This window comes from Sciurus vulgaris (genome assembly GCF_902686455.1).
Source record: "Sciurus vulgaris genome assembly, chromosome: 18".
Taxonomy (NCBI): Eukaryota; Metazoa; Chordata; class Mammalia; order Rodentia; family Sciuridae; genus Sciurus; species Sciurus vulgaris.
Window position 1 is genome coordinate 26350431 of NC_136479.1, and position 16568 is coordinate 26366998.

The 16568-nt window shown below is 48.3% G+C and overlaps 1 protein-coding gene across 1 annotated transcript in view; it reads right to left on the reverse strand.

Moving 5' to 3' along the window:
- Positions 1 to 16568, reverse strand: part of MAD1L1 (mitotic arrest deficient 1 like 1) — a gene marked incomplete at its 5' end in the record, with an annotated part of 369275 nt that overhangs the window by 153980 nt on the left and 198727 nt on the right. Inside the window, one exon of the mRNA XM_079120677.1 lies at positions 2984 to 3072. Within this exon, the coding sequence (XP_078976803.1) occupies positions 2984 to 3072 (89 nt within the window). The remainder of the gene's footprint in view (positions 1 to 2983; positions 3073 to 16568) is intronic.

Genomic DNA, 16568 nt, shown 5'->3' on the forward strand with positions numbered 1-16568 from the left:
GCTTCGGTGGCTGGGAAGGAGGTGGGCAAAGGAGAAGGTGCAGAGGTGGTGCCACTGAAGGGCTGGGGGCTCCAGAGATGCCAGCCCACCCTGCAGAAGAGATAGGCCTGAAGAGAGAGACGGGCCTGCAGAATGAGGGGCAGATCGGAACCCTGGCCAAGCAAGGTTCACCCACCTGCACAGGAATTTGTCCCCAAGAAGCCAAAGGAGCCGCCTGGGCTCCGTAAGTCCTGACTGGGTGCACTAAGCAGAGCCCCTGCTCACCTAGGATTGCCTGTCACACACATCCCGAGTCCAGAGCAGCCACCCAGATGCAGGTACCTGTGTGACAGCTGTCTCCACCCTCAGCTGCTCCTTGGCTGGAGCAGAAGTGCTGCAGAACTGTGGAGGCTGCCTGTCTCCACCACAGCCTTGCCACGCAGACCGACCCGCTCCCAGTGGCCCACCACGAAGCTGCTTCTTTCCACTGCTGCGTTCTCCAAGTGCGACAATGGGGACAAGAAGCTTTGATCATTGAGCAAAAGATGTCAACAATAAAGCCCTTTCTTGAAGTTTAAAAAATAAATCCAAAGTGTTCCAGCCTACACGAGCCCAGCCCACGCCTGGCCATGCTCCCGTCAGCCGCAGCAGGGGAGGCTGCGGGCAGCGAGTGTCTGGCAGAGGACGGGATGCCTGCCTGTGAGAGGAGAGCTGAGTGGCACAGTGCTGGTCCATGGTGACAGCCTTGGGCCCTTGGGGCAGGCTGTCCTCTGCATCCTTGGCTAACGCCCTAAGGCTGCACCTGCCGACACCGAAATCCAATCCCTTCATTGTACCACCTGACAACAGGGTTCCCAGGGACTGGGGGACACAGGACACTCCTGTCTTGCATGGTATTCAGGACTGGGTAGGGTGAGGGGCCAGCCATGAGCACCTGATGCCTCTTCCAGGAAAGCCGAGCTGGGGCCTCCCAGCCCAGCACTCTCTGGATGCCCTCCTCCGTGGCCAGTTCCTGGCCTTGCTCCTCTCACGGCAGACACCAGCTGAAGCTCGCCTGCTTTGCAGTTCTTGGCTGTCTCTGCTCCAAAGCTGCCAGACATCTTTTGGTGCCTCCCCGTCTTATTCAAATGCCCCCTGCACTGAACCCCGCACCCCCACCCCTCACACCCCTGTTATAAGGGTCTTCATCACAGCTGGGGCTGCCCATGAGCTGGGGGTACGTGTAGGAGAAGTGCTCAGCCCTCCTCTGGCTGGGAACAGCCACTTCAGCTTGGAAGGGTGTCCCACAGCAGATGCTGCCCAGCACTCAGTCAGGGAAAGCTGCTTACTCTGGAGACCAGGAGTGCTGGCCACTGCAAATTAAATCATGTCGCTCCTCTACTTTAAAACACATAATGGCTTCCCACTGCTCGGAGGATAAAAACCAAACCCTCACTGGGGCCCAGGTCTGGCCTCCAGCTTCCCCTCCAACCCTGTCAATCCATGACCACACACAGATGCATGTCCCAGGGGAGACCCCTGCCCCCAGACACCCACTCTCACAGCACCACCTCACTCCTCTCCATCCACAATTACAGAGTCACAATTCCCTGTGAATAATGTCCCCCCAAGTCCCCATTAAACCACAAATCTGATGAAGACAGAGAGTGTGCATCTCACTCACCACTCCATCATCCTCAGCGCTGAGCCCTGACGGTGCCCACGGCGCACACGCAATGTCTAACGAGTGAATGACGGAACGAGCGCAAAGCAAACAGCCTGGAATCTGGCAGGTCTCCAAAGAGCTATTTATAAGGCCTCTGTCCATATATTAGAAATGCTTCAGAAATGAAGGAGAAAACCTCAAACCTGGAAGGGACCATAACTACTGTTCGCGCAACACTTCTGGGCCTGGTTGGACCAGAGGCATCACACACATTTTCCTGCTATCACTCTCAACAACCCTGCAAAGTTGGGGTCATCCACACACTACCCACGAGAAAACACAACCCAGGGGGAGACACGGCTGAGGTCATTTTAGCCATGGTAACCAGGGCTTGCCCCAGTCTGCTTGGGCTTTGGCTGCATAACCCAGGGAGGGCCGCTCCAACTCCAGCTCCAGTGGACTCACCAAGGGTGTCCACTGGGGCTGTCCAGGTCCCCAGGTCCCATCTCCTTTCACCCACCAGAAACAGTTCCCAGGGTAGGAAGCCCTGGATGCCAGGCACCTGGTCCACAGCAAACACTCGAGGCAAAAGGGAGGCCGCACAGGGCATGGCCACTCCACCATGCTCACTCTGCATCCACAGTGGCCACCTCCCACGAGACATGCCACAGCCACTTCGACTAGAAACGGAACAGCAGGGCTGAAGCACGCACCAGAGGCAAGTCAGAAGAGGCTGCTCAGGAGCACTCCACACATCTGGCTCTCCTCCAGGACCCTGCTACATCTTGGGGAGAAGGAAATAAGATCTGGGAAAAATCCCAGCCTGTGGTCTCTGCTTACTGAGAAGTGCTGGATGCTGGATGGTGAAGGTGAGGGAAGGCACCTAGAAAAACAGCAGCTCAGGGTGAGTGGGCGTGCTGAAAGTGGAGGTGCCTGGCTGGCAGCAGAGAGCACATCTGGCCTGGCTACTGCTTCTATAAGCAATAATCTGAAAGGGCCTCATCTGTACCCACCAGCACACCACTGCTCATAAATTCCTTGCTGCCTTTAGAGCTGCACCAGCCAAGAGGACAGGCCTGTTGCTTCATTTTGCTGGCATAAAGGCAGGTCCCACCAGATGCCCTGACAGGAGTTTCTGCATGCTCCTGAATGTGGGGAGGCTGCAAGGCCCAGCTGTCTATCAGTGTTGGCCAAGAAAAGGATACTAGAAAAGGTCCAGCCCAGTGGAGATGAGTGTCCCTGCAGAGGAACCCAAGCAGGCAGAATGTAACTGAGGAACAAAATGCCATCCAGGAGGCAGCGGAGGAAGGGGCTCTAGTAGACTCCCATGCCAACAGTTGGAGCCCCAACAGAGCGTACCTGAGTGTGTCCACCTCCTCTCTGCAGAACGGGAAGCTCGACTCGGCAGAACTCGGCTGGGACTTCAGCATCTTTAGTTCCATCTCCAACTACAAGAAAACACAGGGCCTGAGGTGGCCTGAGGTCAGCAGGTACAGGGCCTGTGCAGTCCTATGGAGAGCACATGGCCCTGCCCCTGGCCCCAGAGGTCCCAAAAGCGGCAGCCAAAGGTCCTCCAGGCAGGATCCCCTCCTCATGCTGAGGAACACAAGATGGGGGCTACTTTCCTGGGAAGCCTGGAAGCCTGAAGCTACAAGGTCATCACATTCTATCTTGTGCAAAGCCACCCTTTCCCTTCCTTAGCACCTCTGCCTGCAGTTTAGCCATAGAGACAGCCATCTGGGAATGCCAAGGAGAGACACCAAAATCTCTTGGGCAAAAAGGGACACAGTAACTGGAAAGAACACATTCTAAATTTGCCACTGCTTTGAATGAATACAGTATTTTACTTCGTTTGCTACTTCAGATTTCTCTACACAATGCACAATCTGCAGGCCTCGCCCAGGAGGATGGTAAACTATAAAGTTCTGGCGCGCTGCAGTGGGAGGGGTTGGGGTGGCAGAAATGGGGAGCCACAGTAATTTCAGGCTTGAGAATGGGCACTTTCAATTGCCAGTCGCTGGCCAGGGCCCCAGGAGCCAGAGGACATGCACTCAGAACTGACCACCTCCTTCCACCTAGACATGGGCTTGCCCAGGAGGCCTCATGGTCAGTGGCTGTCTGCTGACAAAGTTCTGGTCCCTCCTCAGTGCAGCCCTCAGGTCCCCTCACCCTTCCCACACCCTTGCCAGTCGTGGTCCCTTGACCTTGGATGCCTTGGCCTCCAGAAATGTGAACAGAAATAACTGTTTATTATAAATTATCAACCTCTATTATTCTGTGGCAGTGTATTTCAACACACCACTGATATTCCAGTGTGCTGACACTAACAAGCACTAGGGCGGCTCCTCCGTGGGGTGTGCACTTGTGCAAGGCCTTGTGCAATCTTTGCAGTGTTATTGACACAGTGCTCACTTTCAAAGAGCCCTCCGCCTTCCTCCATACCTGGGAGCCACCCACCCACCTTGCACGCGCCTATCCTGAGACTCTGGTAGAACTTCCCTGAAACTGATGCCTGATGCAGCTTCCATTTCTCTTTGTTGGGGGAGGGCAGCAAGACAGAGCGAGCCACTTTGTGACAACTTTGCTCTTTCATAAGTGGACTGTTTAGGATTTTTCTTCTGGAGTCAGTATTGAAGAGACACTTTCTAGGAAAATATAATCCATTTAGGATGTTTGGGTTTATTCAAAAGGAGTTGCGATATGATTCGTGATTATTTCCACAGAAGTCATTTAGAAACCATATTCTTTTTAGGGTTATTTTTTGTCATTTAACTTACTGTGGAGGTATGACACATGAGGTGAGGTCTAAGCCGTGGATGTGAGCTTGAGAATATTCTCTGTGTGGGGTGTGGGGGCCCCACCTGGCCACAGAGTCCTCTGTACCCGGAGGCTCTTTCATGCCTTCCCCAGCCAGGAGCGTGAATGTAATTAGTCCTGCTTCTTATTTTGGGTGGTGATGCTATTACATTTTACTAGAATTGTGACTATTTCATCCATTTTGTTGACTTCATTTCAACTAACAGGCACCTGGATGCTTATTATTTCTACCACTTCTCGTTCTCCTATTAACCACTGCTTTGACCACTGGATTCCTAACTTTTGTCTTACTGGGGTTTTCTTTTACTGCATCTCTGACTTCTGCAGCTGGAGGTTAGTCCATGTATATTCATGATTTCTTGTCCCATGGTATAAATATTTAAACCATGAATTTAGATGTTTCCACTGACTCTGATGAGGACTGCTTCAATACAATTGTTTTCTAGATTTTACGCACTTTTGAATTGCATTTCTTCTTTGAACCAAGAATTAAGACAGAATGTTTTGTTCTGTTTGTCTTTGTTTTGTTTTTGAATTTCCAAGCAATAGGAGCCTTTTCTTTTTCTAGTTTTGTCTGACTTCAAATTTCATCACATCACCATCAGAAAAGGTTTTATTTGAATTTATAAGGGTTTATAAAGCTTCTCTTTATTACATAACGTGTGAGTAATCCATGGACATTTTCCACGAGCACTCTTTAGAGAACGAGTCCTCTAGTTCTGGGGACCGGGGACTCACAAAAACGTGCTATGTCACGGACAAGGAAGTAAACTCCCCTGCTGCTAGCATCTTCAACCTCTCCCCTCACCCCTCTCCATATTTCAGTTTCCTAAACAGCGCTGCTGTTCTCTGGCACAGATACCCACCCTGATTCTACCTGCTTTATGGCTGGAATTCAGACTTGAGCATGACCAAAAAGACAACTCCTGCCTCCGTGTTTAGGACTGACAGATGGCCCCACAGTGTACACGTTTCAGCTCTTGGTTTTGCTTTATAATTCATTAGAAAGTCTTTTCCTTTTAGTAGAAGAGTTTAACCCACCTATATTTTGAAATGTGTGTCTATTTCTGTATATGTTCTTGTGCTTCCTGTCTTGTAGTTTTTAAAACTATATCACTCTATGGTGTTCTAATACTGTTTACTGTTTTATGTGTTAAGTCTCTTGATACTCAGAACAGTTTGTACTTTTCCTACTGGTTGCTCTTATAGCAGAGGCTCTGGTTCTGTGCCCATACCTCCCTGTGTTAGGCTGTGCTGATCACAGTCCTGTGCAGTGTCTGACTAATCCCATCTCATTGTCATGGACACCTCTGTGAGGTCTATGACTTTAATTTCACGTGATCACTTAGCTGAGCCAGAGGTGCCTGAGTGAAACCTCGTATCCACGTGTGTCTCTGAGGCCTCTGGGTGGATCGGCATTGGAATCAGTGGACTCAGGAGACAGCCCTCCCCAATACTGACATGGGCAGCAGCATCCAGCCCAAGGGCCGAACAGCATAAAGAAAACGACGTGAGGTTCTTTCTTTTCCTGCCTCCCCATCTAAGCTAGGACATGGCCTCATGGTCCAGGCCTTCAAACCTGGACTGAGTTCCTCCACTACTAGTTTTTCTAGGTCTCTAGCTTGTAGATGCTAACTGTAGGACTTCTTAGCTTCCGTATCACATGAGCCAATCCCTCATAACCAACCAACCAACCAATCTCTCCAGGCAGAGGGATTGACAGGGTTTGTTCCTCTGGAGAACACTAACACACAGTTAAACACACTTCAACAGTTTAATGCTCTCCATAGGGTATGTTTTCAATTTCAGCTACTAATGACAAGAAACCCATTTCTCCCTTCCTCTCCTATCTTAATACTTCCTACTAAATATCCAAGTCCTATGTCACCAGAACGTGTAACAGGTACACTGCTACTGTTCTCCTAACTCCATGCGGTTCTTGTGGCTGGCCTTCCAGGAGAACTTCCTTCCCGTGGTCTTCCAGTCCATCTTCTTTCCTGCCTTCTTGCCCCCTCCTGTCTGAGGCCCTCAGCTCCATGGCCTTCTCCTCTGACTTTGGGGGTGGGGTACACACACTCTGCTCGATTGCGAGTTTTTATTTCTTGGCAAAACATGTGTACACAATCATGTGCTCAAGATCTACTTCTTTCTCTGTGAATTTTCCTTTCCTGTTTCTCTCCTTCTGGCTCATAAATGGGCATCCTGACTTTCATTGCTCATCATGAAAGAGGACTTTTATCATATCCAGTTTAGCATGAGGCCACACTGGGGAGTAGACAGGGCCACTTTCTTTACTTAAATACAACCTGCTGGTCATGTTGTGAATTCAGCCAAGAGTCACTACTTCTCTCCAGCAAGAAGGGGAAGCTGTGAACTCTCATCAGAGCGACAACTGCCCTTCTCTGCTTCAGGCACGGGTGCCAGAGTCCCTCACTCAGCTCCTGCTAACTTGTAAGCCACACAGGACCAAGGGACCCGGCTTCACCAAGGCCAGGCCTTGCCTCTCATGAGGCCCTGGCCAGCAAGGTGGGTGTTATTTAGCCTCTCTGAGCTCTTTTCCTGCGGACCAAGTCCTGGTTTCTCCCCGTGCCCACATCTACACGCAGCATGCATTTCCTCTGCTGCGGGCCATCTGCCTCTGCTTAGGGTTTGGGCTTAGCTCCATTTCTGTTTTGCCATTTTGGTTTTCATTCCTCTTACTTTTGAATGATTATCAGGAATGGAGTGAGAAGTGTTGACTTGTGCCACAATGTCCAAAGCAAACATTGAGCTCTTTAATTTTAATCTGCAACCTCAGGCTCATCTCAACTAACACACGCTCAACTTTCTTCTTCTCACTGGGCCATTCCCTTCCCTTGGCCTGTGCCAGAACTCCTTCCCAAGCCCTGTCAGGTAATTGATCACCTGATACACCCACAGGCCCACCTGCCCAGAGCTGTCCTGCCGCTCTTCTGTGCTGGGTCGCACCTTTACTGTCCTTCCTCAGTCCCTCAGTGGGAGACAGTGGTATCAAGATACACATGGGTCAGGTTCCCACCTGCAGCCCACATCCTGCCCAGCTCCTGGGTGCACGGGGACACCAGCTCCTCCCAGAAGCCGGGCACCCACACACTCTACCTTGCTCCCTCAGTAGCTTCTGACAGGCAGAGGACACATGCAGGGAGTTAAGCCAGCACTGGAAGAAAGGACCTAGACTTCTTACGAGCCAGCTGCCCCATTCAAGAAACAATTTAAACCTACTAGTTTGTAAAGGGAGGCAATGTGCGGAAGGATACTGAGATGAAACCTGAGGAGGGTTCCCAGTGACCCAGCAAGCAGCTCTCAGCATTAACTACCTGTCATCGGCCATAAGGCTCTGCTGGCTGTGCAGCCATGGCCACCCAAGGAAGCCCTAAGCTGCCCCATGTCTTCCTCCTGATCCCTTTATCACTAAGGTTGAGCAACAATATAGGTGCTCCACAGGGCAGGGCCACAAGAGGCTGTGACCAGGCCAGCTGGATACCCACACCCGGGCATGTGGGTGCAGGGTAAACATGAGGTCACTCCCATAGACCACACCGCCACTCCTCAACCTGCAGTGAGACCATCTGTCCTCGAGGTTTCAATGTGGAGTGGGTAACTGCCTAGGCCAGGGCACGAGCCAGTCAGGGGATGGACAAATGCTGAACCTACCCTGTTCCACATGGCAACCCAGGCTTTTTCCCTGACCCAACACACGCTCCCACACTCACTCACTGTCTTGCTTTCACACTTATGCAGTCAAACTCACACTCGCCAACTGTGGCCGTGGCCTGTCTTTCCACCTCTCTGGGCCCCAGTCCATTGCACAAGAGGCTTCATGGGTCCCAGGGGACATGCCCTCCCTCTGCAGGCCAGCCAGGCCAGCCCTGCATCAGGAAAGCATCCATTACCAGCTCCCTTTCAGACAGACCAAGCTAATCCACACTGCTATTACTTGGCCAAAAAGAAGGAAAGAGAAAATTGGAAATGCATTAATATTGCAGGCTGCAACTACCTATTTCATACTTCACTGAGAAAACCTTGTGTTTAGAGTCGGTTTAAAAGAACAGCGAACACAAGGACTAATTGGATTGCGTCTTCTGAGAGACCCTGCCAACTGCCTTAAAACCATGCAGCTCCACACAGAAGCTCTCCCTGCAAAAGGCCCCAAAGAAGTATTCTTAGGGTTTTAGCAGGGTGGGCCTGCCCATAGCCACCAGGTGAACATGGGCACAGTGGGTAGGGCAGGGGGCAGGGGCTCACCGCCTGCCACAGCCAACAGCAATTTCTCCACATTACCCTAAGTGTCTCCTGTTTCATTCCAATTTCATCCTAAAGAGAGGGCTTGTGTTGCCCAATTCCAATCTCTGAGGCTAATATACAAATTGATATTCCTTTCTCTGGCTGGCTCTTCTAGATTAAGAAGCATAATTACCAACAGTGCCTGCTCCAAATGAACCACGCCTGGGGCAGTAGCCACCCTGGTAGCAGCATGTCCCTCAGCAGGTCAGGCTCAAGCACGGGGCGGGGCAGGTGCACCCAGGGCCTGCACCAGGAGCTACGTGTGCTGAAAGCTCTGGCCCGGGAGCAGGCGTTCACCCCAGGTTGGCTGCAGGGGAGAGGGTGGAGGCGCCTATGTGCTCCACTGCCAGGGTTCCTCAGTCACACTATGTCCAGCCCCTGCTGGAGGCCACACTGGATGCAGGGCTGCAGGGCTACGGGCCCCACAGAAGTGTGCGAAGGAACGTGCCCATTCCCAAGGAAGGGCTCAGGGAGCCTAGACAGGCTGTGTTCTGAAATGACAGAAAAAGTGAAGTCACAGAGACCTGGCCCACCACTCATCCAGAGACAAACTACATGAAGCTTTCTGAGCCTCTGCTTTGTCTTTGTCTCACAAGAGCCTTATCACGGGACTGCGTAAGGAAGAAGTAGAATGGCAATTCGATGAGGCCTGAAAATGAACCTAACAGCCCAAACACCCAGAGACCCTGGAGGGGCTGGCAGAAGACCACTTGTTACTACTTCGCCTCTTTACTTTCTTCGCTTTGCACCAAGTTCATGTGTTCTTCGCTCAAACAGTAAGTAAACATTAAGAATGCACATTCACAGGAAGGGCAGAACCCAACAACAGCAGCCCACACCCTGGACACCTCCTGTGCTGCTTCCTAGCAGCAGAACACCGGGAGGAAATCCCTCAGGCTGCGTCTGTGGGATGGTGGGCTCCTATAGCCAGCTCACCACCTCACTTCTCTGCATCCAGCATGCAGCAGATGTAACTGGGGGTGGGACCTTGGGTAGCCTCATAATCCTGGCCTATTCTGTGGATTCTGACCACGCTGTAGGGAGGGGATATCAGCAGGGTCCCTTGTCTCCTCTGGGCACCTGTTTCATAAACTAGGATGAAGCAAAGGTATCCCTCTGCTGTGGCTCCCCACAACCAAGTCATTTAGCCAGCTCACTAATCCCCACTGAAAAGTGGCAATGAAGCAGGGGTGGAGCTGCAGAATGGTGGCCCAAGTAGGCTGGAGCATGGGTTGTGGCCATGCAGAGACCACCATGCCAGAGCAGACCCGAGGCACAGCAAGCCCAGTCCAGGCCCGGTTGCAGACACCTGTTCCACACAGCACCATAGCTCAGAACCCCTGAGCACCCACGATCTGCTGACCTCAACCTTCCGCTTCCCCACGAGTGGTGGTAGGAAAACAGAAGTGGGCCAGACCTGAACAGGACTGCAGGGCTAACCAGTAGCACTGGCACTTTTCCAAACACTGATTAGCACAAATTTGGGACCAACAGCCTTGCCCCAAGGGCTATATAAACCCCTAGGTTAGCACACGCAAGCGGCAACTGCTCTTGAGTCCCCTCCCACCCTTTGGAAGTTCTGTTTCTACTCAGACGTAAGTAAATCCTATTCTTACACGTGCTCATCCTCATCTGTGGAATTCATTCTCCAAATGAGTAAAACAAGAACCGGTAAAGAAATCGGTAGTGAGCTACTGGGGTTTGCTGTAACTCTGGAGGGCAGAGCCCACTGTTTAAGAACTACAAAATATTTCTCAGCTACAGAGGCCTGCAACTTATACAGACCCAACCCACCCCAGCAGAGGTGGAGAATCTAGTTTCATCTCAAACTCTGGTTTCACCCCTAGCCTCTGTTTGGGCAAGGTTGTGCCAGGTGTGTGTGCAGGGCAACAGCGGCAAGTGCTGCTTCTTGGGTTCCCCTTGGGTCTACCAAGAGTGGGTGCCCACTCCCCACCACACTGGGCTGTGTGGGGAGGCAGGCAGTGTCTCATCAGGCCAGGGGCTCCATTCAGGAAGCCACAGCAGAGGTGGCAGAGCTCTGGCTCCAGATTCAGACCCAAGAGGCCAGGCTCCAGGTATGCATCAAACCCAGAACCGAAGGTGTTGCTGCCTGGACATATCGCCTAGACCAGGGTCAGACTGATTCTGCAGGAAAGGGCCTATGGTTTCCACCTTGCAGATTACACGGTCTCTGCTAGTGCTGCACAAACAACTAGGGTAAAAGTAAGTGAACCAGTACAGCTGAGTTCCAAGAAAATTTTACAAAAGACTGCAGTGAGGGCTGGGGAATAGCTCAGTTGGTAGAGTGCTTGCCTCGCAAGCACAAGGCCCTGGGTTCAATCCCAGAGACTGCAGCAGGCTGGGTTTGGCCTATGGGCCAAAGTCTGCTCACTCCTGACCCAGACCAAACCATTACCATATGGATGAGAAAAATGTCATTCAGGACGATGGCCAAAAAGCTGAAGAGCACGGTTTGTGGAAATAGCCGGAATGACAGCCCTCAGCACTTACCCAGCCTGCTCCACACTTTAGCCTTCCTAACAACCCTAAACTTGGATGCACAGACATAGGAGCTTGCAGGATGGGGCTTCACCCAGACAAGGAGGTTGTCTGCTGGCACTTTCAAGCAGTCCACCCAAAATGCTCTGGACTTACCTGTAGAAGGAAGACCCGTCTTGCACAACTTCCAAATGTCCTGCCAACATTCATACCAGTTCCAAAGCTATTTATAATTATCTGAGACTAGCCTGAGAAACACTGCCTTTGGTGAAATCACAAAATACTTTTTGTGCACTGCTAGTATCAGCACATTCCTTAGAGCGGCAGCTGTAGTCATGCTGAGGAAGTGCCACACTTTCTTTTGTTCAGAACTCAGCCAAGAGCTGCTCATCCCTGCAGAAACCTAGGTGGATGGCAGGAGGTGCAAGTGTCGGCAGCTCCCGCACAACCCACTGAGCCAGCAGTCCTGAGAGCAGCTGCACATGTCCCCATGTCCTTGTGCCCAGGTCCACACACTGACACACGCAGTACATACAGATCACACTCTTCTTTATCTCACCCCACCCTTAGGACCAGGACCAGACATTGCTACCTCTAAAACTACAGGTGCAACAGGGAAGGAAGGGGACATTACGACTTGCTCATTATCAACAGGGATGGTGGGGCCAACAGGACCAAGAGTCCCCTGCCAGGCCAAGTCACACACAAGGAAGAAATCATAGAGAAGGCAAGGAATCACATGTTGGAAGTTTTCCCACTCCAACTAGACTATTCCAAGGAGAAAGAAACTCAGGAGTAAAGCCCACACTGTCCTCACTGTCCATGACAGTCTGTTCCCACCCTCTCGGGTCCTAGCTATAAACACACAGTCACTCAGGGGCCTATACCTCCCACTCCATCTGAGGTTTCCAGGGGGCTACCAAGAACCCAAGGGTCCTGAGAAACACCTCAGCTGGTTCAGCCTGTCAACCTCTGGCAGGGTCCTCTGGCAGGCCAACCTCTAAAGCCTAGGGAGGGAACCAGGTGGCAACTGAAAGGCAGGTGCAGCAGGGACGTGCAGGCTATCTAACCCAAGCACTATGGGCGGAGCTGGCAAGGAGTGAGGAGGGGCAAAGAGCAAGTTTTCCAGAAGGCAAAGGAGTGCCCTGTGGCAGTGTGGGTAAGGCAGGGAGGAACCAAAGCCTAAAGATGTGGGAAAAGCACATTAGAAGACCAAAGGGACCTGTTCTTATCAAGCACTGAGACCCTATCCCAGAGAGCTCCTCACTTTGTCGGGGAACAGGTGAAGCCTGATGGACACAGGAGGCTGGAGCACCCTAGCCAGACCCCAAGCCTTGCCTCACTACTGCAGACCCATCTCAAACAGGCATGGTGAGAAGACAAGGGCAGCGCTGGCCTCATGGTGGTCGGGCATGTGAGGACCACGCAGAGAATGCAGAGATCAGGGTTTGGAGGCTGATTCCAGCACAGGAGACAGCACCGAAAAATCCCTTTTCTTCAGACCAGCGGTCTCTAAATATCAATGAAATACCTATAGCAAGATAGAAATTTCCTTGGCAAACCAGAAACTGTCACATGATAAGATCTGCCAGTCTTGATTGAGTGCTTTCCAATATGTAGGAGAAACCCAATGCCCAGCCCCAGGAAGGCAACAAGGCCAATTCACCTGACCTGTGTTCCCAGGACACACACAGACCTTGTCAAGGGGCTATGGCCAGGACCATAGGGAGGCTGAGGTAGCCAGGGACACAGCCAGGGGAAGAAGCAGGGTCCCCATTGAGTACTCAACAGAAAGTGGGTCAACAAATGTGGAAAGGAAACTCTTGGTGGCCGACAAGTGTGTCCGGAAAGACTCGAGGGATCCTACAGATCCCACGAGCCAGATGGAAAAACCCCATAACCCTAAGGGTCAGTCAGGGTCCTGAGCAGTGAGGGACACTGGCCCTGGCATGAGGACTATCCAGAAAAGCCCACCACATCATATGCACCAATTTTGTGAAGGTTTTGACTATGTCAAAGCAACTGAGCTGAACACTTACCCAAAACTCAAGGACAACCTATAGGAATGCAAAATATCCAGCATCCAACAAGATAGCACTCATAATGCCTGGCACCAAAACAAAATGTCAAAAGGCAAAGGAGAAAAATAGAAAATAAAAAATGAATCAAAACAAGCTTAGAACCAACACAGGAGTTAGAATTGGGGGACTTTAAAATGGCTACTATAACTAAATTCTATATTTTCAAAAATTCAAAAGAAACATGGAAGAAAAAAACACACAAAAGATCAAATTACAGAGATGAAAACTACAATGGATGAAATTAAAAAATTAAATGAATGATTTTTTAAAAAATTTTAACTTCGTTATTTATTTATTTATTTATTTATTTATTTATTTATTTATTTATTTATTTATTTATTTTTAGAGGTGCTGAGGATTGAACCCAGTGCCTCAACATGCTAGGCAAGCACTCGAATCACTGAGCCACAAATTATTTTAATGAACAATTAGATACTAGTCAAGTGCAGTAATTCCAGAGACTTGGTAGGTTGAGTCAGGAGGATCCCAAGTTTGAGGCCAGTCTCACCAACTTAGTGAGACCATGTCTCAATAAAATAACAATGTGAAAAGGAGTGGGGATGTAGTTCAGTGGTAGAGCAATTCTGGGTTCAATACCCAGCAAACCCTCTCCCCCCACACTGGAAAAAAAAATCTATTAAAGGACAACAACAACAAAACCACAGAGAACTTAAGACACAGCAATAGGAATTATTAAAATCTTAAAAATAGAAACAAATTATCGTTGAAGTTGAAAAGGCCTCTGGAGGTCTTACCAAATATTAACAACAAACACATAGACCTAAGAAACCCCAAAAGCCTAAGCATGAGAAACATGAAGATACACATCATATATAATAATATTGCTTATGACCAGTGATAAAGCCAGGTACGGTGGCAACACTTATAGTCTCAGTGACTTAAAAGGTTAAAGCCAGTTCAAGGTCAGCCTCAGTAACTTAGCAAGACCCTGTCTCAAAACTTAAAAAAGAAAGGAGTGGGGATGTAGTTTCATGGTAGAGCACCCCTGGATTCAGTCCTCAATATAGAAAAAAAAAAAAAAAAAAAAAAAAAAGCCTGTTGATAAACAATCTTAACAGCAGTCAGAAAAATAGACATTACATAAGGGACAACAATAAGAATGACAGCAGATGAGTTGTTGGAAACAATGCAAGTGAGATATCAATGGAACAATATCTTTATAGCCCTGAGTAGTGAATGATAACTGTGAAAATTAAAAATTAGTATACCTTTGATACTGAGAAAAAGTATCAAGTTACTAAAATTAGAAATGAAGGGTCATTACTACCAAACTTACAGAAAACAAAATTATAGGGGAACACCACAAACAATTACACCAAAAAATTATTAGAAAACCTAGATGGAATGGACAAATTTCTAAGATCCACAAATAAACAAAATTTCTACAGTAAGAGAGAGACTAAATCAGTAATCTAAACTTTCCCACAAAAAATAAGCTGTGGTATCTGGTTCATAACAGGACCAGATGGCTTTAATTGGTAAATTCACCAAATATTTAAATAAGGACCAACTCTAATTCTTCTAAAAACTCTTACAAAAAGATTAGAAGGGAATGCTCCTTAATTCAATCTCTGAGGTCACTATTACCCTGATACCAAAACCAGATATCACATAAAAAGATTAAAACCAGTAACCTTGATGACTATAGATGCAAAAACCCTGAACAAGATATCAGCAAACTGGATTCATCAGTTTACTGAAAGGATCATACACCACATTATGGTTTAGATATTAACTGCCCCCCAAAAGCTCATGTGTGAGACAATACAAGAACAATCAGAGGTGAAATTATTTGGTTTTGAGAGTTTTAATCCAATCAGTGAGTTAATCCCCTGATGGGGAATTACTGAGTGGTAACTGAAGGCAGGTAGGGTGTAGCTGGAGGAGGTGGGCATTGAGGGCATGCCTTTGGGGTATATACGTTATATTTGGCAAGTGGAGTCTCTCTTTGCTTTCTGATCATCATGTGAGCCACTTTCCCTCTTCCACACTCTTCTGCCATGATTTCAGCCTCACCTCAAGGCCCAAGGAATGGAGACAGCTGTCTATGGTCTGAGACCTCTGAAACCGTAAGCCCCCAAATAAACTTTTCCTCCTTAAAATTGTTCTTGTCAGCTCTTTTAATCACAGCAGCAAAAAAAAAAAAAAAAAGCTGATTAAAACACACCATAATGAAGTGCAAATGACACCAAGAATGTAAGGGTGGTTCAATAAATGAAAATCAATTAATATGATACTCCATATTAGCAGAGTGAAGGAAAACACCCACATGATCATACAAAGGGGCAGAAAAGGCATGTGACAAAATCCAATGCATTTTTAAAAGTACTCAATGAGTAGAAATAGAAAGGAACTTCTGTAATACGATAAAGGACAAAGATGAGAACTCATAGCTAACACCATATTCAATGATGGAAAAACTGCCTGACAGTTCTCCCTTGAGATCAGGTTCAAGACAAGGATGTCCACTTTTACCACTGTTATGCAGCACTGTCCTGAAAGCCAGTCAGGATTAACTGGCAAAAAGAAATAAAAGGCATTCAAACTGTAAAAGCTATTTATAGATGACATGATCTCACACGTAGAAAACCATAAAATTAAATATATTAGAACTAATAAATGAATTCAACAAAACTGTAAAATACAAGATCAATATAAAAAATTAGGGGCACATCTATGGACTAGCAATGAACACATCAAAAAGGAAATTAATAAAACAGTTTCATTTATAATACCACCAAAGAGAATAAAATGCAAGTATGTTTAAGTAAGAAGGTGAAAGACTTGTACTGCTATAAACTATAAAACATTGCTAAAAGAAATTGTGTGTTCATGCTCACAGGTTAGAACACTATTACCATTAAGACAGTAAGATTCCCCAAAGTTATGGACAGATTCAATGCAATCCCTGTCAAAATCCCAAATGACAACATTTTTTTTTTTTTTGAAATAGGAAAAAACTTATCCTAAAATTGCAGAATATGGAACTGCAAGAAACCCTCAATAGGCAAGACAAACTTGAAGGAAAAAACAGAGTTGAAAGATTCACCCCAACTTACAAAGATACAGTGATTAAAACAATCAGGCAACAGATAAGGGAAGATATACATACAGATCAACAGAACAGAACTGAGTCCAAAAACAAACCCAAATACCTGTGATCAATCACTTGTTTTAGTTTTGTTTTGGTACCAGGAATTGAACCCAGGGGTACTTAACCACTG